This window comes from Carcharodon carcharias, chromosome 33 (genome assembly GCF_017639515.1).
Source record: "Carcharodon carcharias isolate sCarCar2 chromosome 33, sCarCar2.pri, whole genome shotgun sequence".
NCBI classification, from domain to species: domain Eukaryota; kingdom Metazoa; phylum Chordata; class Chondrichthyes; order Lamniformes; family Lamnidae; genus Carcharodon; species Carcharodon carcharias.
Genome location: NC_054499.1, coordinates 8,328,971 through 8,352,789, shown reverse-complemented (window position 1 = coordinate 8,352,789; position 23,819 = coordinate 8,328,971). Strand labels below are relative to the sequence as shown.

Below are 23,819 nucleotides of genomic sequence, written 5' to 3'. Positions count from 1 at the left end.
TCCTAAAACCTACAAATAAAAATATAACTTCCTCAAACTAACTCTAGTTCCTAACAATAAATCCTGTATTAGTACATGTAGTAGGAATAGGAGGAGGCCATTCAGCCCCTCAAGCCCATTTCACCATTCAATAAAATCATAGCTGATCTGTAACTCAACATTTGACAAATATTCTTCTAAACCCTTACCCAAACAAAAATCTGGAGACTGTTTTACCACACTGGTCAGACTATATCTCACTGAATGGCAGAACAGACTGAGGCTGATGGCCTGCTCTGTTCCTATGTCATTGCAGGATACCAGGCTGTGAACCATGGATCTCAGGGCTCCAATGTAGAATGTCAGAGGCTATTGAGGCTCTAATATAGGGTCTCACAGGATATTGTGAGGTGATGGGACTGGGCTGTGATAAGGGACCTCACTTGACTCGGGTGTGACATTGGACTACGGGACATTGGGGCTATGATGAAGGATACTGAGGCCTTCATGTAGAAGATGCCAGAACATCAGAGAGTGATGCAAATTCTCAATGGATAATCCAGCATGATATATTTTGGATGGTGAGCTCTACATTCACTATCCTTCTAGTAACATTCAAGATTTCATCTGTGCAAGCCTCCAAAGGGTTGTGATGGATTATGGTGGTGTTATGGTTACGTTACTGAATGAGTTATCCAGAGTTTTGGGTTTATAACCCAAATAATAAGCAATTCCTAATGTGACAACCTGAATTGCTCAACTGATTCCTGGGATGAAGGGGTTATGTAGTGAGGAAAGGTTGGGCTCACATCCGTTGGAGTTTAGAAGAATGAGGTGATTTTATTGAAACATATAAGATCCTGAGGGGTCTTGACATGATGAGTGCTGAGGGGATGTTTCCCCTTATGGGAGAGACTAGAAATAGGGAACACAGTTTAAAAATAGGGGATCTCCCATTTAAGGCAGAAATGAGGAGTGATTTTTTTTGCTGTCAGTGGGTCGTTTGTCTGTGGAATTCTCCAGCCCAGAGTGCAGTGGAGGCTGGGTCATTGTGAAAATTTAAGGCTGGGTTAGATAGCTTCTTGACTGACAAGGGAGTTAAAGGGTATGGAAGGTAGACAGGAAATTGGAGTTGAGGCCACATCAGATCAGCCATGATCTTATCGAATAGACGAGCAGGCTCGAGGGGCCGAATGGCCTGCTCCTAATTCATACGTTTGTCTGTACCTGGTCTAGCCTACATGTGACTCCAGTCCCACATCAACATGATTGACTCTTAACTGTCCTCTTAAGCCACTCAGTTACAAACAGGGATGGGCAATAAATGCCAGCCTTAGTCAGTGATGCCCACATCCTGAGAATAAATTATGGTTTAGTTTTGAACTGAAAATCCAACTGTACATAATTTTTGTCCTGCCGCCTTCAGGAGTTACCATTACCACCGGTTTGGGAGGCTTGTGTTTGAGGTCGGCAATGGGTGTGCTCAACATCAATGTGTCTTGCATGTAGGAAAGTAGTGGGGGAGGGGGTCTTTTCTCATTCTTCGTTACAGATGTATGTAACCAAGCTAGGGTTATAAAGCTTTCAGGGAAGGAGAAAAGGAATTGATCAGGAAAAGACATTAATTCTGTTTGGTTTTCAGGTCCCAGTCTTACAATGCCCGTGAAATTAACTTGGAGTTATCGGAAGAAGAAGGAAAGTTGATCGAATGGATTCATATAGATCCTGAAGATTTCACTGGTACAGTTAAATAAGGCTGCTAGATTTTCTTTTACGTTTTACCTTTAGGATGCTAACTCCAATTTGATCTTACAGTGTTGCTTATTCACCATCCCCAAACATTATATTATATTGAAAAATAGGTAAAAACAGAAATTGCTGGAAAAACTCAGCAGGTCTCGGCCGCATCTGTGGAGAGAGACACAGAGTTAACGTTTTGAGTCCGTATGACTCTTCTTCTGAAGAAGGGTCATACGGACTTGAAACATTAACTCTGTGTCTCTCTCTCCACAGACGCTGCTGGACCTGCCGGGTTTTTCCAGCATTTTCTGTTTTTATTTCAGATTTGCAGCATCAGCAGTATTTTGCTATGACCTATTTTTTCCCCAGGAAGTACAGATTCTGTCCCTCGCTTGCCCTGTGACCACTCTCACCTGATCCTAGATGGTTCTGTCACTTCTTCCTCCTACCTGTGATCTGCCCAGATCTGCTGGCTCCTGACTGTGAGCTACCATCCTGGCTCTGACTGTCCTGTGGCTCTCCACCATTTTCCCAGTTTCAATTAGATTACCGCTTTGCAATCATTCCACAATCTCTAAACCTGTCAATATAATTCACTACCAGGTATCTATGCCTGTTGTGTAATTCAATGTCAGATATATGTTAATGTCTGCATAGGTTGCCATCACTCACTGTGTACCCCACTATCGGATATTTTTATTGTATATAGAACTCACTTCCAAGTATCCATTAATCCATCCATAACTCACTCCCAGATATCCATTAATCCACATAACTCAACCCCAGATATCTATTATTCCATAATAACTCACTCCCAGATATCCATTATTCTGTCCATAACTCACTCCCAGATATCCATTATTCTGTCCATAACTCACTCCCAGATATCCATTATTCTGTCCATAACTAAACCCCATATATCCCATTAGTCCAGATAACTCAACCCCAGATAGCTATTATTCCATAATAACTCACTCCCAGATATCCATTATTCTGTCCATAACTCACTCCCAGATATCCATTATTCTGTCCATAACTCACTCCCAGATATCCATTATTCTGTCCATAACTCACTCCCAGATATCCATTAATCCACATAACTCAACCCCAGATATCTATTATTCCATAATAACTCACTCTCAGATATCCATTATTCTGTCCGTAACTCACTCCCAGATATCCATTATTCTGTTCATAACTCACTCCCAGATAACCATTATTCTGTCCATAACTCAACCCCATATATCCCATTAGTCCACATAACTCAACCCCAGATATCCATTATTCTGTCCATAACTCACTCCCATATATCCATTAACCCACATAACTCACCCCCAGCTATCCATTATTCCATATATAACTCACCCCCAGTTATCCATTATTCCATATAAACTCGCCCCCAGCTATCCATTATTCCATATATAACTCACCCCCAGCTATCCATTATTCCATATATAACTCACCCCTAGCTATCCACTATTTCATATATAACTCACCCCCAGCTATCCATTATTCTATATATAACTCACCCCCAGCTATCCATTATTCCATATATAACTCACCCTCAGCTATCCATTATTCCATATATAACTCACCCCCAGCTATCCATTATTGCATATATAACTCACCCCTAGCTATCCATTATTCCATATATAACTCACCCCCAGCTATCCATTATTCCATATATAACTCACCCCCAGCTATCCATTATTCCATATATAACTCACCCCCAGCTATCCATTATTCCATATATAACTCACCCCCAGCTATCCATTATTCCATATATAACTCACCCCCAGCTATCCATTATTCTACATATAACTCAATCCTAGATTTCCATTATCCTATATCTAACTGAATCCCAGACATCCATTTCCTTTTATCAGAAAATGGGGAGTGGACAATAAAGCACAAACCAGCAAAGAAGAACATTAACAGCCACTTCACATTGGATGATATCGAGTACCAGGAGATTATCTTCTTCCTGATCATCCAGAGGAAACCGCTATTCTACGTCATTAACATCATTATTCCCTGTGTTCTCATCTCATCACTGGTAGTTCTGGTCTATTTCCTTCCAGCACAAGGTAAGGAGCCAAATGGTTTACCTGGACATACAAATTTGTCGGGCAGGAAAAGATTGGCTAGGTCATCAAACCTGCCTCACATCAGCCACGGTTTCAGATCCTCTTTCTTCCTGGCTGTGTTGGGGTTTTCGGGGAATTTCTCAGGATCTGGTTTCAACTGTGATGCCTTCCCAGGATGGAGTAGCCAAATCCTTTCCCAGCCTACCCGCTCCCCTTCCCCCACTGGCCAGTGGCTGGTTTTCTGGTTGATGCTCTGTTCCATGATAAAACAGTGCCTTCAGGAGAGATTGGGAGAAAGTTTGGGAGGGTTAAGGGAGGAAGAAGATATCTTTCTTTCTTAGGGACTATTCTTAAAAAGTCAACCAGTGTTGATTGTATCATTAGGAAGAAAGGGAAGGCGTTGTAAGCAGTGCCTGAATTAGTATAAGTACAGATGAAGCAATGAACCAGGTTTGATTTAGTCCCATTACATAATGAGATCCAAATCTTCTCTTCCTCCTCCAATGATGTTGTCAGCACTTAGACTCATAAGACATTTACAGCACAAAAGGAAGCCATTCGGCCCATTGTGTCCAAGCCAGTCAACAAAGACCTGACTTCACTAATCCCATTTTCCAGCGCTTGGCCCATCACCCTGGAGGCTATGGCAACGCAAGTGAATATCTAAACACTTCTTAAATACTACAAGAGTTTCTGACTCAGCCACCCTTTCAGGCAGTGAGTTCCAGACTCCCACCACCCTATCTATGCCGCTCAATCCTATACACCTCTATCAGCCTTCGCTGCTTCAAGGAAAACAACCCCAGCTTATCGAATCTTTCCTCATAGCTCAGACCCTCCAGCCCAGGCAGCATCCTGGTAAATTTCCTCTGCACCCACTCCAGTGCAATCACCTCCTTCCTATAATGTGGTGACCAGAACTGCACAGGTCACATAGGACAGGTGGAGGCCATTCAGCCCCTCTAGCCTATTCCACCATTCAATGGCTGACCTATATCTCAAATTTATTTATCCACCTCAGCTTTACACCCATCACAATTCTTACCCAAACAAAAATCTATTAATCCCGGTCTTCTAATTTCCAATTGCCAGCCAGCGTTCACCTTTTGTCGGGGGTGTGGGAGGGGCGGTTGGGGGGGTGGGGTGGGGGGTGGGGGGGGGGGGGTGGGGGGCGGTGGTGGGTGGTGGTTGTGGGAGGGGGGTGGTGTGTTCCAGATTTTTATATGTTTCTGTCTATTCCCCTTTGTTCCCCATCCAACACCAAGTTCTTGACCTGTCCAGGGAGAGTTACAATAGCACAATGTAGAATAAATGTTCCTTCCACCATCCAAACGGAGAAAGGCTACCTAGTGCAAGGATGTACAAGTTCTAATCACAGTCCATTCGTCGAGCCCTCAGATCTCTGGTGTGGGAGCCAATGAAGGTAAAGTGACCAGTCTGGAACTGGACAGTCCAGTTTCCAAGATAACCTTGAGGAATGAAAGCTGCACATATATCTGAGTGGGCCCGTTCTCAGTTCAACCATTTAGGAAAGAGGTTATGTTCATGCACTTCGAAGATCCTTATTTTAAATGATTCCTCCTCCCCTCCCTAGTGAAAGTCCTAGTTGAACAAAGGGACACAGATATGTGTTTGAATGTAAGAGATTCAAGGTGGAGAGCAAGAGAAACGATTTAACTCAGTGTGTTGTGAGGATGTAGAATTCACTGTGGGAGATAGTGGCTGAAGCAGATGCCATGTTAACATTTCAGAACACATTAGTTAGGTGGCCAAAGAAAAGGAGGATGAAGGAACATGGAGACAGAGTAGGGGCACATGCATGAAATCCTGGTGAAAAATAAGTAAAAAGTATCATGTCAAATTAAACTTTCCTTTATTTTATCTATATACAGCTGGGTGTCAAAAATGTACGCTTTCCATATCTGTCCTGCTGGCTCAGACCGTCTTTCTGTTTCTGATTGCACAGAAGATTCCAGAAACATCATTGAATGTCCCACTCATTGGAAAGTAAGTGATGTAGGTCTCATTTTTCAGCTATAGCAAGTTGTTAGGATTGGAATCCTGTTCAACACTCCTGCCCACCCCCCAACCCGTCCACACCCACTTCCTTCCCCAAAGTTCCAAAGGGCACGGTTTGGTGCAGTATAGGCCATGGACCAAAAGATTCAGGGTTTGATTTCTAGTCTACACTGACAGCCAACCTCAGTCTTTGCAGCCCCAGGAGAGTAAGGGGAGAATAAACAGCCAAGGTTCAATCTCTTAACCCTATTGGAAAATACATGTAAATGAACTTAAAGCAAGGTCAGCTTTAGGCTGACAGTAATATTAGGATATTAAGAACAGGAAAAGGGCTTTCAGTCCCTCGAGCTGCTCCGTTATTCAGTTAGATCATGGCTGATCTCCACCATTGCTCTATACTCCTTCATAAGACCATAAGACCATAAGACATAGGAGCAGAAATTAGGCCATTCAGCCCATCGAGTCTGCTCTGCCATTCAATCATGGCTGATAAGTTTCTCAACCCCATTCTCCCGCCTTCTCACCGTAACCTTTGATCCCCTTACCAATCAAAAGCCTATCTATCTCGGTTTTAAATACACTCAATGACCTGGTCTCCACAGCCTTCTGTGGCAATGAATTCCATAGATTCACCACTCTCTGGCTAAAGAAGTTTCTCCTCATCTCTGTTCTAAAAGGTCTTCCCTTTACTCTGAGGCTGTGCCCTCGGGTCCTAGTCTCTCCTACTAATGGAAACATCTTCCCCACATCCACTCTATCCAGGCCTTTCAGTATTCTGTAAGTTTCAATCAGATCTTAACCTTAATACTCTTCACCAACATAAATCCATTAATTTCAATTTTAGAAAGTTCCACTTGCCCCCCCAGCATCCATAGCCTTTGGGGACAGAATTCCAAATTACCACAACAAAAACAACTTGCATTTTTATCGAGACTTTAATGTGGTAAAGCATCCCAAGGCACTTCATATTTTGGCAGATAGAGAGATAGAGTGACTGACAAGCTAAAACTTGGTCAAAGTGGCAGGTTTTAAGGAGCATCACAAAAGGGGGAAGAGAGAGGTGGCGAGGTTTAGGGAGGGAATTCCAGAGCTTAAGGCCCAGGCAACTGGAGGCACAGCTGTCAATGGTGGAGCGATTAAAATCAGGAACACACAAGAGTGTTAGGGAAGGAAACAGTTAACTGTCAAGCAGTGTTTAAGTGAGCAATTGTAAGTTAACAAGCTAAGTACTTCATTTGGCATACATAAAGGGAAATCAGGTGAGGCAATGTGTCTGTGGAGTTTTGTGTGGTCAGGATAAAACTCTGTTGGGAGAAGTCAAGGCTTGGTCTCTGTCTTTGTTATCAAGCATAGAATTTAACAGAAGCCAGAATTGAAGGAGTGCAGAGATCTCGGAGAGTTGAAGTGCTAGAGGAGGTTAAAATACATTTGAACATACAAATTGGGAGGAGTAGGCCATTCGGCCCCTCGAGCCTGCTCTGCCATTTGACAAGATCATGGATGATCTGACTGTGGCCTCTGCTTCCCTGTCTGTCCCCTATATCCTTTGCCTCACTTGTCAGTCAAAAATCTAACTCAGCCTTAAAAATACCCCTGCCTCTGAGACAGGGAGGGGCTGCAAGGCCATGGGGAGGTTGACAATCCCACCATGTTATAAAACTAAATCTGGTGACCTAGGAGCTAACACCAGAATGATGACTCTGCAAAGCTGTTGCAGTTGTGAGATTCTAATAGGATAGGGAACCTGCCACCCCAATCCTCTCTTAATGGCCTCTGAAGTGACATGGTAAGCCACTCAGTGGTGCTGCAAAGCAGATTGTGAGGGTAGGGAGGGTGCAAACTTATACCCTTCCATTCTGTAACCTCGCACTTTTGGATGAGATGACAAGTTCTTTTCATTGCAGACTTTACAATAAAGTCAATGTCTCAAAGGGAAAGACAACTGCTCAATTTCCACTGCCTAGCTTTTTAAGAACTTATTAATACTCTCAACTCTGTACAGTATCAGTCATTGGGACAGAGCTGCTGATACAAGCTGGAATCGCTCACCAATTATAAGCAGAATGACAATGATCTTAATCTTGGTGTTGATATATATGGTGTACCCCATGAGTAAGTCCGGATAGTGAGGGTCAGAGATAAAAACAAAAAAACTGCGGATGCTGGAAATCCAAAACAAAAACAAAAACAGAATTACCTGGAAAAACACAGCAGGTCTGGCAGCATAGGCGGAGAAGAAAAGAGTTGACGTTTCGAGTCCTCATGACCCTTCGACAGAACTTGAGTTCGAGTCCAAGAAAGAGTTGAAATATAAGTTGGTTTAAGGTGTGTGTGTGGGGGGCGGAGAGAGAGAGAGAGGTGGAGTGGGGGTGTGGTTGTAGGGACAAACAAGCAGTGATAGAAGCAGATCATCAAAAGATGTCAACAACAATAATACAAAAGAACACATAGGTGTTAAAGTTAAAGTTGGTGATATTATCTAAACGAATGTGTTAATTAAGAATGGGTGGTGGGGCACTCAAGGTATAGCTCTAGTGGGGGTGGGGAGAGCATAAAAGATGTAAAAAATAAATAAATAATTTTTTTTCTCCTTTTTCTCTTTTTATAATGGAAATAGGTGGGAAAAGGAAAATCTATATAATTTATTGGAATTTATTTTTTGTTTTTATCTCTGTGTTTAATTGACTGCCACTGCTCTTCAAGAAATGCCTACCTCCTTGAAGAAGTTCTGTTCCTCTCTGCGACAAGATTTCCGTATCTCTCTTTTGCCCTGCTCACCTTCCTTGCTTTCCATTTCCCTCCTGGTGTTTGACAAGGTGTTTACTAAAACCCGCTTTCACAGCCACATCTCCTTTCTCAGTGACTGTCTCCATCTCCGACTTACCCCACGTGGATTTCAACTGAAATTCCATCCCTCATGTTTCGAACCCACCCAGGATTACAGGTATCTCCGGGACATAAAACGTTTCTCGGACTGCTGTTCCCGTCACATTCTGAAATCCACACTCAGTGCCATGCGCCACCATATGAACACACTCGACCTCTCCCTCCAGCAGCACACTACCCTTTTTCAAAGCTGCGTGTGCCCCCAGTTTCATTTTATCCTTCGACTCATCTGACGCCTCAACAAGAAACTTTTTCTCTTTCTCTCAAGTGCTAAGGAACGCAAGCTCCAACAACTCATCGACACCAACACCCATCTAGGACCCTCCACCCCGGCCTGTCCCTCCGTCCCCACCCCATCTTCCAATCCCAGCCCCAGCCGTGTATTCACTATACCCCCTGACCTTCCCCTCTCTGATGCTGAACGTTCAGTGCTCAGCAAAGGACTTAGTTTCATATCCTTATGCCCTCACCTCAATGAATTTCGGGCTCAGCATGATGCTGAACTCTTCTTCCGCCATCTTCGTCTCCGGTCTCACTTCTTTGGGCAGGAGTCCTCTCCCAGTTCAACGGATCCTTTTACCCATCTCCAATATTCTCCCTCCACCTGGACCCCTCCCTCTGGATTCTTACCTTCTCTTGATCTTTTCATTGAGAACTGTCGGCACGACATTAGTCGTCTCAATTTCTCTGCTCCTCTCACCCATTCTAACCTGTCTCTCTCTGAACTTACTGCACTTCATTCTCTCAGGTCCAACCCTGACATTGTCATCAAACCCGCTGACAAGGGTGGTGCTGTTGTTGTCTGGCACACTGACCTCTACCTCGCGGAGGCTGAGCGTCAACTCGCAGACACTTCCTCCTACCTCTCCCTGGACCATGACCCCACCACTGAACATCAAGCCATTGTTTCCAGGACTGTCACTGACCTCATCTCCTCTGGGGATCTCCCTCCCACAGCTTCCAACCTGATAGTCGCCCAACCTCGGACGGCCCGCTTCTATCTCCTACCCAAAATCCACAAACAGAACTGCCCCGGTAGACCGATCGTCTCAGCTTGCTCCTGCCCCACAGAACTCATTTCTCATTATCTTGACTCCCTTCTCTCTCCCCTTGTCCAGTCCCTTCCCACCTACATCCGTGATTCCTCTGACACCTTACGTCACATCAACAATTTCCAGTTCCCTGGCCCCAACCGCTTCCTCTTCACCATGGAAGTCCAATCCCTCTACACCTCCATCCCCCACCAGGATGGTCTGAGGGCCCTTAGCTTCTTCCTCAAACAGAGGCCCGAACAATCCCCATCCACCACTACTCTCCTCCGTCTGGCTGAACTTGTTCTCACGCTGAACAATTTCTCCTTCAACTCCTCTCACTTCTTCCAAATAAAAGGTGTGGCTATGGGTACCCGCATGGGCCCCAGCTATGCCTGTCTCTTTATGGGGTATGTGGAACATTCCTTGTTCCAGTCCTACTCCGGCCCCCTTCCACAACTCTTTCTCCGGTACATCGATGATTACTTCGGTGCCGCTTCATGCTCTCGTCGGGACTTGGAAAAATTTATTAATTTTGCTTCCAATCTCCACCCCTCCATCATTTTCACGTGGTCCATCTCTGACACTTCCCTTCCTTGACCTCTCTGTCTCAATTTCTGGTGATAGACTGTCCACCAATATCCATTACAAACCCACCGACTCCCACAGCTATCTCGACTACAGCTCCTCACACCCCGCTTCCTGTAAGGACTCCATCCCATTCTCTCAGTTCCTTCGCCTCCGTCGCATCTGTTCTGATGATGCTACCTTCAAACACAGTTCCTCTGACATGTCCTCCTTCTTCCTTAACTGAGGTTTTCCACCCACGGTCGTTGACAGGGCCCTCAACCGTGTCCGGCCCATCTCCTGCGCATCTGCCCCCACACCTTCTCCTCCCTCCCAGAAACATGATAGGGTCCCCCTTGTCCTCACTTATCACCCCACCAGCCTCCGCATTCAAAGGATCATCCTCCACCATTTCCACCAACTCCAGCATGATGCCACCACCAAACACATCTTCCCTTCACCCCCCCTATCGGCATTCCGTAGGGATCGCTCCCTCCGGGACACCCTGGTCCACTCCTCCATCACCCCCTACTCCTCAACCCCCTCCTATGGCACCACCCCATGCCCACGCAAAAGATGCAATACCTGCCCCTTCACTTCCTCTCTCCTCACCGTCCAAGGACCCAAACACTCCTTTCAAGTGAAGCAGCATTTCACTTGCATTTCCCCCAACTTAGTCTACTGCATTCGTTGCTCCCAATGTGGTCTCCTCTACATTGGAGAGACCAAACGTAAACTGGGCGACCGCTTTGCAGAACACCTGTGGTCTGTCCGCAAGAATGACCCAAACCTCCCTGTCGCTTGCCATTTTAACACTCCACCCTGCTCTCTTGCCCACATGTCTGTCCTTGGCTTGCTGCATTGTTCCAGTGAAGCCCAACGCAAACTGGAGGAACAGCACCTCATCTTCCGACTAGGCACTTTACAGCCATCCGGACTGAATATTGAATTCAACAACTTTAGGTCGTGAGCTCCCTCCCCCATCCCCACCCCCTTTCTGTTTCCCCCTTCCTTTTCTTTTTTTTCCAATAAATTATATAGATTTTCCTTTTCCCACCCATTTCCATTATAAAAAGAGAAAAAGGAAAAAAAAATTATTTATTTATTTATTTTATTTTTACATCTTTTATGTTCTCCCCACCCCCACTAGAGCTATACCTTGAGTGCCCTACCATCCATTCTTAATTAGCACATTCTTTTAGATAATATCACCAACTTTAACTTTAACACCTATGTGTTCTTTTGTATTATTGTTGTTGACATCTTTTGATGATCTGCTTCTATCACTGCTTGTTAATCCCTACAACCACACCCCCACTCCACCTCTCTCTCTCTCTCTCTCTCCGCCCCCCACACACACACCTTAAACCAGCTTATATTTCAACTCTTTCTTGGACTCGAACTCAAGTTCTGTCGAAGGGTCATGAGGACTCGAAACGTCAACTCTTTTCTTCTCTGCCAATGCTGCCAGACCTGCTGAGTTTTTCCAGGTAATTCTGTTTTTGTTTTTGTAGTGAGGGTCAGCGTGAGTGGACTTTGGGGAGGGGCGGGGAGGAGAATTTTAAAAAATTATTCATTTACGGCACGTGGGCATCACTGGCTAGGCCCAGCATTTATTGCCCAGCCCTAATTGCCCCTTGAGAAGGTGGTGGTGAGCTGCCTTCTTGAACTGCTGCAGTTCCTGTGATGTAGGTACACCCATTGTGCTGTTAGGGGGTGGTGGAGGGGAGTTCCAGGATTCCGCCAATGTCATCCTGCCCCCTGATAGAAGTACACACTGGAAACCTGGCTGATTCCCTCTGTCCTAGAGCAGAGGAACCAGGATTAATTGTAATAATAGCACTCTCCCTTTGAGCCAGAAGGTTGTGGATTCAAGTGCCACGCCAAGGATTTGAACACAAAATTCAGGATGATATTTCAGTGCCCAGTATTGAGGGAGTGCTGCACTGTCTGACATGCCATCTATCGGATGAAATGTTAAACCTCTCTGGTGGATGTAAAAGGTGCCTTGGCATTATTTCAAAGAAGAGCAGGGGAGTTCCTCCTGATGTCCTGCTCAATATTTATCCTTCAACCAATATCAAACTTCTGTACCCAGGGAGTGGTGAGAATGTGGAACTCACTATCACAGGGTTTGTTCTAAGGAAACATATACTGGCATTGGAGGCAGTCCAGAGAAGGTTCATTTGAACACACAACCAAGTTTGCTCTCATCCTTGTCCGATATCCATAGAGGAGTCACAGTGGTTCGGAGCAGCTATCTCATCCGTAGTTGATAGTGCCATGATCCTCCCTTCCAATAATGTTGTGCAAAGTGTCACAGATCATCCGACTGATTTTGTTGGAAAAAAAATAAAGGCTTGCATTTATATAACACTTTTCATGGTTGCTGGACGTTTTAAAAGAGCTTCACAGCCAATAAGGTAGTCTTTGAAGCGTGGTTACTGTTGTCATGTAGGAAACCAATTTGCGCACAGCGAGCTCCCACAAACGGCAATGTGGTGACTGGATAGTTTGTTTTTGTTGCAGATATTTAATATTTGTGATGATTGTCTGTACATCGATCGTAACAAACTGCGTCATCGTCCTAAATGTTTCCCTGAGGACACCAAACACCCACAGCATGTCTGAGAAGATCAAACATGTAAGCAATTTTGCAATCATTTTCCCAAAAGAATTATGGCTGGAGGTTTTCACACATCTTTCTCACCAAGTGTTAATTGTTGTGCATATTCAACTTTTTAAGTGTTAGTCTTCTTCATCCTCACAAGGGGCCGATGTCTAACCTTCAGAACTGATTCATTCATGCAGCCACCTCCTACCACGTTGGAGACTGATCCACGTTCTAATTCTGCGGTAGGAGAGGGTCATGAAGATTCCTCTCTTCTGCCCCCTCCCCCCTGGGTGTAAATCCTGATTTACAGCCAAAAGAAAGAAAAGGGTATGTAGATTTGTGTAAAGTACCATAGAACCTCACCGCATAGAGGAGGCCATTTGGTCCAACTTTGCAAAGAGCTATCATAAGAACATAAGAAATAGGAACAGGGGTAGACCAATCAGCTTTTTGAGCCTGCTCCACAATTCAATAAGATCATGGCTGAGCTTCTTGTTTTTCGATTTCCACGTTTCCATCTAACCCCGATAACCTTTGATTCCCTTGCCGAACAAGAATCTATCTACCTCTGCCTTAAAAATATCCAATGGTCCCCCCTCCACCACCTTCTGAGGCAGAGGATTCCAAAGTTGTACAACCCTCAGAGAAAAAAAATTCTCCTCATCCCTGTCCTAAAACGTCAACCCCTAATTTTAAAACAGTACCCCACTAGTTCTGGACTCACCCACAAGAGGAAACAATCTTTCCACGTCCATCTTGTCAAGGCCGTTCAGGACCTTGTATACTTCAATCAAATCACCCCTCACTCTTTTAAACTCCAGTGGAAACAAACACAGTCTGTCCAACCATGGCTCATAAGACAACCCACTCATTGCAGGTATCAATCTAGTAAACCTCCTTTGAATATTCTCCAATGCATTCACATCCTTCCTTAAATAAGGAGACCAAAACTGAACATAGTATTCGAGATGTGGTCTCACCAATGCCCTGTTTAACTAACTGAAGCATAACATCCTTACTTTTATGTTCAATCCCTCTCATAATAAAGGATAGCATTCTATTAGCCTTCTTAATTACTTGTTGCACCTGCACACTAACTTTTTGTGACTCGTGTACTAGGACAGCTAGATCCCTCTGCATCTCAGAATTATGCAGCCATTCTCCATTTAAGTAGTACTCTGCTTTTTTGTTCTTCCTACCAAAGTGAACAACTTCACATTTTCCCCACGTTAAGTTTCATTTACCAGATCTTTGCCCATTCTCTCAACCTGTCTATATCCATCTGCAAACTCCTCATGTCTTCTTTACAACATACTTTCCTAGCTATCTTTGTGTCATCTGCAAATTTAGCTACCATGTCTTCACTCCCCTCATCTAAGTCATTGATGTAAATTGTAAAAAGTTGAGGCCCCAGTATAGACCCCTGTGGAACTCCACTCGTCACATCCTGCCAATCAGAAAAAGACCCATTTATGCATACCCTCTGCTTTCTGCCAGCCAGCCAATCTTCAATCCATGCAAATATGCTATCCACTACACCATGTGCTTTTGTTTTCCATAATAATCTGTGATGTGGCACCTTATCAAATGCCTTCTGGAAATCCAAGTACAGTACATCTACAGGCTCCCCTTTATCCACTGCTCATGTTACTCCCTCAAAAAACTCCAATAAATTGGTTAAACCTGATTTTCCTTTCACAAAACTGACTCTTCCCAATTGCCTTGAGCTCTCCTAAGTTCCCAACTATAACCTCCTTAATGATCGATTCTAATAATTTCCCAACGACAGACGTGAAGCTAACTGGTCTATAATTTCCTGTTTTCTGCCTCCCTCCCTTCTTGAATAGAGAGGTTATATTTGCTACTTTCCAATCTGATGGAACCGTTCCAGAATCTAGTGAATTTTGGAAAACTAATACCACTGCCTCATTAACCACCTCTTTTAAGACCCTAAGGTGTAGTCCATCGGGACCCGGAGACTTTCCAGCCGGCAGCTCCATCAATTTGCTCAGTACCATTTCCCTAGTGATTTCAATTTCACCAAGTTTCTCTCTCCCTTTCACCTCCTGATTCGCAGCTATTACTGGGACTAGCCAACTAGCCCCACTGTTCCTGTTCTTAACCCCAGTAAATTTGCTCCCTTCATGTATTTATCCAATTCCCTTTTGAAAGTTACTATTGAACCTGCTTCGATCCCTCTTCCAGGCATTTTATTCCAAATCACAACTCGGTGCATATAAAAAAAATTGCTCATCTCCCCTCCACTTATCTGTATCTGTTTGTAGCCTCCTTGTGTCCTCTTCACAACTTACTTTCCTACCTATCTTTATGTCATCAGCAAATTTGGCAAAGATCCCTTCAAGCCCTTCATCCAAGTCATTTATATAAATTGTAAACAGTTGAGGTCCCAGCATTGATCCCTGTGGCACACCACTTGTTACATCTTGCCAACCTGAAAAAGACCCATTTATGCTTACTCTCTGCTACCTGTTAGTCAGCCAATCTTATATCCATGCCAATATGTTACCCCCTATACAATGAGCTTTTATTTTATTTTCCACAATAACCTTTGATGTGGCACTTTATCAAATGCCTTCTGGAAATCTAGGTACAGTACATCCACCAGTTTCCCTTTATTCCCTAGCACATGTTACTTCCTCAAAGAACTCCAATAAATTGGTTAAACAAGATTTCTCTTTCACAAAAACATGTTGACTCTGCCTGATGACCTTGAGCCTATCCAAGTGCCCTGCTATAGCTTTTTTAATAATAGCTTCTAACATTTTCCTTATGACAGATGTTAAGCTAACTGGCCTGTAGTTCCCTGCTTTTTGTCTCCCTTCCTTTTTGAATAATGGAGTTACATTTGCTATCTTCCAGTCTAATGGGACCTTCCCCAAATCTAGGGAGTTTTGGAAAATTAAAACCAATGCATCAACTATCTCATTAGACACTTCTTTTAAGACCCGAGGATGAAGTCCATCAGGATCTGTGCTCATGTCAGCCCGCAGCTCCAACAATTTATTCAGTTCCACTTCTCTGTAGCTGTAATTTTCCTGACTTCCTTCCCCACTTTCATTTCCTGGTTTATAGCTGCTTCTGGGATATTACTTGTATCCACTATAATGTATCCTCTATAGCATTTAGCATTGTGTTTTAGACATCCCACGAGCCAAAATTCGATCAGCCTGACAGCAGCTGCACTTTAACATGTGTAGCTGTCTCTGCGAACCTCAGATGTGCGAAAATGGTGGGGACCGGGTTCAGGGGCCGGGACTTCCAGATTCAGGCCTCCACAGTCATTTTTGCAAAGATGGAGAAGCTCTTCGAAAATTCAGGCCTATGACTCTGGTTATAAACAGCAGGTCAAAGACTGGGAATCCTATGGCGAGTAACTCACCTCCTGACACCTCAAAGCTTGTCCACCATCTACAAGGCACAAGTCAGGAGTGTGATGGAATATGGAATACTCTTCGCTTGCCTGGATGAGTGCAGCTCCAACAACACTCAAGAAGCTCAACACCATCCAGGACAAAGCAGCCCACTAGAACAGCACCCCATCCACCAACTTAAACATTCATTCCCTCAACCACCGATGCACAGTAGCAGCAGTGTGTACCATATACAAGATGCACTGCAGCAACTCACCAAGGCTCCTTTAGCAGCACCTTCCAAACCCGCAACCTCAACCACCTAGAAGGACAAAGGCAGCAGATGCATGGAAACACCACCACCTGCAAGTTCCCCTCCAAGACTATCCTAATTTGGAACTATATGGTCGTTCCTTCACTGTCGCTGGGTCAAATTCCTGGAACTAGCTCCCTAACAGCACTGTGGATGTACCTACACCACATGGACTGCAGCAGTTCAAAGAGTCAGCTCACTACCACCTTCTCAAGGGCAACCAGGGATGGGCAATTATACTAGTCTAGCCAGCAATGCCCACTACCCATGAAAGAATAAAAAAAGATTTGTGTACCATACATCCCCAAATCTCTCCTTTCCTGCAACTCCATTTGCTACAAGGCCATGTAGCTATTTCACCAGGGTTCTCCAGATGGTCTAGGTGTGGGCCAAAGACTAGGATGATCTCATGTCTAATCACATATTTGTTAGATTGGAGGGTGGGGTAGAATGGGAAATGTAGCCAAGATTCTCATCCCTAATCACTAACCCATGACTCCATGGTGGAAACTTTGTCTCAACACATGGCGAGATCAGAATTCAATGCATATTCACTCACCTACATTCGTACAAGGTGTTTGGGCAAGAGTATTGGAATATTGGAACAGTACCCCAAGGAGAGTCAAGCTGAGGCACAGGAAATGGATGGTAAAGGCTGGTTGAGGGCTTAAAGGTTTTTGGCTACACTGTCTCAGTCAATTGTGAGCTACTTATGATTCTCTGGTGGACCTCAGTGAATTTCAGACTTTACTTGCAGGTGTTCCTGGAATTCCTGCCTCAGTATCTGGGCATGCACTTGGAGTCTTCCGAGGATTCCTGGGACGTGCCGCAACCGAGGCGCAGGAGTTCATTTGGGATTATGATAAAAGCGGAGGAATATATTCTCAAAAAACCGCGGAGTGAACTGATGTTTGAAAGACAGCGAGACAGACATGGGCTGAAGAGGGTGAACAAGACGACTGCAGGTAAGATGCGAGGTGTGAGCCTTCAGATTTTAGATTCTCAGATCTACACCTTACAGAGATCATCCAGTATCATGGAGTGACATCAGGAAGCATTTCTTCACACAAACGATAGTGAAAATCTGGAACTCACTCACCTAAAAAAGCTGTTGAGACTTGGGGTCAACCGAATATCTCAAAACAATGGTTGATGTATTTTTGTTAGGTAAGCGTATTAAGGATTATGTAAGCAAGTTGGGCTGATGGGGTTGAGGAACAGATCAGGCATGATCTCACTGAATAGCGGAAAACAGGCTCGAGGGGCCGAATAGCCTCCTCCAGTTTCTATGAAACTAGGAAGTCACTAACAAAACTGTCAGCTAGTAAAAAAAGTAATGGTGATATTAAATTATTTTAGTGACATCCTGTCCAAGGCCAGAGTCTTAGGCAGTGTCTGGTTTGAATGGTCCAATATGAAATGATAGGGAATTATGGCCATGGACTGTACTAAGTGATGAGTTCTCTACTGTGGTCATGTCACCCTGTACAGTTGCTGGGGGAACTATAGGAGTTCTATTACAAGATACTTTTAATATTGACTGTTCGCTCATTAGTATGGCTATTCCAGCATTGCTTTCCCTTGCTTTCTGGAGAAGAGTGACCTTAACCAAAACCCAAATCTGGGCCGTATGCCACCAGTTGCAAAGAACAGCAACACTTCTTCAGAGACACAGGTAAAGGAGAGTACGCTGTAAATGGCCCTCTTGGTCATATAATGGATACCTTTGTGCTGCACTGAGGAAACATTCACTTTTCTCCACCTATTGTATGAACGAAATGACGAAGTAGTGGTGGTGGAACAGGCTTGAAGGGCTAAACAAATAACTTACTCCAGTTCCCATACTTGTATATGGGTTTGTTTGAAGGGAGACTGCAGCAGGTCAAAACATTTGAAGGGAAAATGGATCAAGTTACCTAAACTTACATTTGGTGCCTTCAACCTAGTGGAACATCCCAAGGCATTTCATGGAATATAATCAGGCAAAGAAGTGACACTGAGCCAAAAGAAAACCGGTGACCAAAAGCTTGGTCAAAGAGTTAAGTTTTAAGGAGGAGAAAGGCACAGGGATTTGGGTAGGGAATTCCAGAACCTAGGGCTTCAGCTGCTGAAGGAATGGCTGCCAATGCTGGGATGAAGGAAGTGGAGATTGCACAAGAAGCCAGAATTGGAGGAGTGTGGAGTTCTTGGAAGGATTGTAGGGATGGATGATGTTACAGAGATAGGGAGTAGTGAGGACATTAAGGGATTTGACCACATAGGATAAGAACTTCAAAATCACTGTTGGTGGAGCAGGAGCCAATATAGGTTAGCGAGCATAGGGGACAATGGTGAACGAGACCTAGTATGATTTTGTATAGAGGCGGTAGATCTAATGCAGTAAGTGCACGTTCAATTGTGCAGTTCATTTGAGACTAGGGAGATGGGTCTGGTGATGCAGTGTCATGAGCCAGCAATGCATTTTGCCACAAAATGGTAGGACTTCTGCTTAAAATTCCAACCATGCAGACTTCCTAGGTATGTATTGCTATGAAGTTTCATACCAGTAAGACATGGTTAGCATTGGCCACCTGGCTCCCGCTAGCAGATGCGTTCCAGAAGGAGACCAACAGAAAGGAGCTATAGCACAAGATAATTATATATGGAACAAAAGTATGGGTTTCCCTGCAAATATTGACACATTCCTGGGGACCCCTGTAGAAACTGTTACACTCCCAGGAACCCCTGTAAATATTGACATACTACGGGGGTGCCATTGCAAATATTAACACACTCGCTGAGAGTTCCTGCAGTTATTGTAATACTCTCAGAGACCTCCTATAAATACCAACACACTCGCGGGGACCTCCTGAAAATATCAATAAACTCCCAGGGACATCCTCAAAATATTGACACACTTCCTGCAAATATCAGTATATTCCCAGAGTAAACCCTTCAAAGACTGACCTCCCCATCACCCTGAAAATACTGACACGCTCTTGGAATTCTCTGTCTTGTTCTCCAGAAGACAGTGTTAGCTAATTAATGGAAATAAGTGATATTATTGCAGAAAACAATTTCCATTAGTGTGGAGAAAGGGAATGAACACAGTACAATATCTAATGAGGGGTAGAGAGAAAGTTGTCATCTTCTGGGGACTTGCTGCTGGGATTCCTTATGTTCTTGGTAATGCAGCTTGGAAACTTCTAAAATATGTCAAGGCAATTCAGTGCGAGCAGTCCATTTATTAAAAACAAATCATATGTTATCCTTTGTAATCTAATGTCTAGCAAGAGGTGAAGGACCACATGGAAAACTGCCAAAAATGAGAGAACTTTAGGAAATTTCTCCTTGTTCTCAAACATAATCAAGATATCAATCTGTTAGCAGTTTTACGTCATTTGCTACACATGCCAGTCAGTTAATATTGTTTGAATCACTATTATTAGGACGATTATTAGGTCCCAATAGCTTAGCGATGTGCTATTGAGTTAGACAGACTGCTAAGATTCAACTGTTGGCCTGTGTTGAGCTAGCTCCTGATGTAAGCCATGGCTCAGTGCTTCTCTTGTTTCCGACTCAGGAAGTTGTAGGCTTAAATGCCTTTCTAGGCTAAAACTCTGAGTGTAGTGCTGAGGGAGTGCAGCACTGTTGGAGTACTGCCTTTCAGATGAGATGTTAAACTGCGGCCCCTCTGCCCACTCAGGCAGATGTAAAACATCCCAAGGGAGTATTTTGAAGATAAGCAGGCGAGTTCTGCCCAGTGTAGTACACTTATGCCTCAAATAAAAGCAGCACAACAGACAATCTGGTTATTATCACGTTGCTGTTTGAGGGAACTTGTTGTGGATGAATTACCAGCTGTTCTTTCTATGTTACAACAGTGACTACACTTCAAAAAGTATTTCATTGGTTGCAATATCTGAGAAATGTGTTATAATTGATCAAAGCAAGCCTAGAGGGAGAGAAAATGTCAGCCATAGCTTAGAGCCCTGCAGTGTGTGTGAGAAAGAGAGGAGGATAAATGCAAGTGTACGCATATCAGGTGAGGATAAGATATGGCTCAACTAGGACATCCTTTCCTCTCTCCCAAAAAACCCTGCACAACCCAATGTCCAAGTCACCGCAGTTCCTCCAACCTTGGTTGAACACAAGAAATAGCAGGAGTAGACCATCTGGCCTATTGAACCTATTCCGTCATTCAATATGATCATGGCTGACCTTGGGTTCCGTTTTCCCATCCACTCCCCATATCCCTGGATTCCCTGAGAGGCCAAAAACCAGTCCATCCCGGCCTTAAATATATTCAACGATGGAGCATCCACAATCCTCTGGGGTAGAGAATTCCAAAGATTCACAACCCATTGAGTGAAGTAATTTCTCTGCATCTTAGTCCTAAATGATTGGCCCCCTTATCCTGAGACTGTGCCCCTGTGTTTTAGAATCTCTAAGCCTGTCAGGCCCCTTCAGAATATTATACATTTCAATGAGATCGCCTCACATTCTTCTGAGTTGTAGAGAATGCAAGCCCAATTTGCTCAGCCTTGCATCATAGGACAACCCCCCTTACCCCAGAGGCCAAAGTAAATCTCCACTGTACCACCTCCAATGCAAGCATATGACCAGTGGAGTAAAGCTAATGAGCCTCTAAGATGGCTCTAGACTCTACTCCACTTGTACATTGGCCCAGAATTTGTTGGAGTGGAGCATCTCTCAGCATGCTGTTAGTTCAAGCTTGTCCCTCACCCTTCATCTCGAAATTATGCTCTAAAAGCGAGTTGATAATTCCCAGCAATTTGATGGACCATTATCACTCATGTGGCAAATTATGGGGAGGAAGTAAGAACAAGAGGGGGAAAAATGTGAGTTTTAATCTGTGATTTTGAATAAATAATGTTCCTTGTATTTCCATATCGCTCAGGCACAGAGATTGACGTCGGAACCACGGTTGACCTGTACAGAAACCTGGCTCACTTCGCTCCAGAGATAAAGACCTGCGTTGACGCCTGCAACTTTATAGCCAAAAGCACAAAGGAACAGAACGATTTTGGTTCTGTGAGTATATGTAGGGTTGGAAATGGGTTACAAGATTGTAATTGTGGGTTCAAGTCCCACTACAGAGACGTGAGCAGAAAATCTGGGCTGATGCTCTCAGTGCACGTACTGAGGGATGCTGCACTGTTGGATGTGCCAACTTTCAGGTGAGCTGTTAAACTGAGGTCCTGTTAGCCTGCTGAAATTCCCTCCCTAAACCTCCCGCTTCGCTACTTCTTTCTCCTCCTTTGAGAAGACCCTGAAAACGTATCTCTTTGACCTGTCCTAATATCTCCTTAAGTGGCTCGGTGTCAAATTGATGAAACTTCTATGACATGTCCTACGACGTCTGCCTACATCAAGGGTCTTATATAAATGCAAGTTATTGTTGCCGTAACTCAATTCTGATGTGAATTTCCACATGATAGTCTGATGTCTCAAATGTGGGTTGACCTTGAAACCTACACATAAGTGCAGATACAACATTACTAGCAGTCATAAGGTCAACAAGGACTTGCATTTATATAGTGCCTTCCACAATCCAAGGGTGTCCCAAAGTGCTTCACCACCAATGATGTCCTTTTGAAGTGTTGTGATGCGAGCAGGACAGGAACATTGTACTACATAATGTAGAATTCTGCTGTTATAGTGCCTGTTTAAGGCTACAAAGTCAAATTGATGTTAAGTAAGGATTGGGTGAGTTCAATAAAAAGCCTGCTGACTTTGTGGAATTAATATTTTCAGTTCCTGGAGAGTTTCTCTGTAGGTTTGGAATGACTATCTTTATACTATTCCATCCAACCCTGCTGAAAAATGCATCAACAATCTGCATCAGACACTACTTGATGTCTGAAGTGCAAGGGTCACCCTAAGCTCTTCCAGATAAGAAATGTGTGTATAAATAGACATTTCATATAACTAGATCAATGTGTTAGGGTTTAGTAGGTTTGCATTCACAGCTGGGTTCAGCTGAGTTGAAGCCCATGCTGAATTTACAATCACACAATGTTTGTTCTGATCTTTCAGGAGAATGAAAACTGGATTCTGATTGGAAAAGTTATCGACAAGGCTTGCTTCTGGATTGCACTTCTCCTCTTTTCCATTGGCACCGTGACCATCTTCCTCACTGGGCACTTTAACCTGGCGCCAGAATTCCCTTTTGCAGGAGACCCCAGGAAATATACACCAGATTAATGTGCGTTGCACTTCAGGCCCAGTACCTTCCTAATTCTAATTGAATTCTAATTCAAACGTTTTTTGATCTCTTTGCGTTTCATTTTTAATCCTTTAAAATAAACTCCTCCACCTGTTCAGCAGCAGCAAGCCCCAGTGCAGCTCCTGGCTGGGCATGAGAAAAAGCTTTCCCTCCTCTTCTAATACCTTTGCTGATTTTGTTCTCTCTCTCAATTCAGAGGCAGCGATGTATCTGAACTTTGCAACGCAGTGGGGTTGTTGGCTGGGGCGGGATTTACACAGCCCTCCTTGATCACCTTTAAGCTGATTCTTTATCACATTTTGCGCCAGCTCTGAAAAAAAGGGGAAAGCTTGCCTCCTCAGCTTACTCCTTGAAAATAAAATCAATTAGTTATTTTACATTTGTCCACTTGTGTTTAACAGTTTAATTCTGAGTTAGTCATGGGTCAGTAAGCAGAGACCAGGTGCTTGCAGTTCTGTTGCCAAATCAGGTATATTTGTTTATCCATTAACTCAGGACTTTTACAGCTGGTATATAAGGCAAGTGCTTTCCCTAAGCATGCTTGGTGTAACGGTACCAAAGAGATCTGTATGTTACTTTAGAAGAATGAGAGGGGATCTCATTGAGAAGTATAAAATTCTGACATGGCTGGACAGACTGGATATAGGGATCATGTTTCCTCTGGCTGGGGGGGGTCTAGAACAAGGAGTCACAATCTCAGGATACAGGGTAGGCCATTCAGGACTCAGATGAGGAGAAACTTCTTCACTTAGAGGGTGGTGAACCTGTGGAATTCTCTACCACAGAGGCTGTGGAAGCCAAGTCACTGAATATATTTTAGAATGAAATAGATTTCTAGACTCTAAAGGCATCAAGGGGTATGAGGAGAGAGCGGGAGAACGGCACTGAGAAAGATCAGCCATGATCATATTGAATGGTGGAAAAGGCTCGAAGGGCTGAATGATCTACTCCTGCCCCTATTTTCTATGTTTCTACTCTCAAGA

At 43.9% G+C, this 23,819-nt stretch overlaps 1 protein-coding gene across 2 annotated transcripts in view; it reads left to right on the top strand.

Moving 5' to 3' along the window:
• chrne (cholinergic receptor, nicotinic, epsilon) overlaps nt 1-23,819 on the top strand; it is a 59,872-nt gene that overhangs the window by 22,869 nt on the left and 13,184 nt on the right. The window contains exons 7-14 of one of the 2 annotated variants that reach the window (XM_041179000.1): nt 1,622-1,719; nt 3,606-3,806; nt 5,699-5,813; nt 12,839-12,953; nt 17,365-17,572; nt 21,508-21,641; nt 22,647-22,815; nt 23,033-23,139. In XM_041179000.1, coding sequence (XP_041034934.1) covers nt 1,622-1,719; nt 3,606-3,806; nt 5,699-5,813; nt 12,839-12,953; nt 17,365-17,572; nt 21,508-21,641; nt 22,647-22,814 — 1,039 coding nt within the window. In that variant the 3' untranslated portion in view covers nt 22,815; nt 23,033-23,139. Of the gene's footprint in view, nt 1-1,621; nt 1,720-3,605; nt 3,807-5,698; nt 5,814-12,838; nt 12,954-17,364; nt 17,573-21,507; nt 21,642-22,646; nt 22,816-23,032; nt 23,140-23,819 lie in introns of those variants that run through there. The other variant, XM_041179001.1, reaches the window with a different exon arrangement.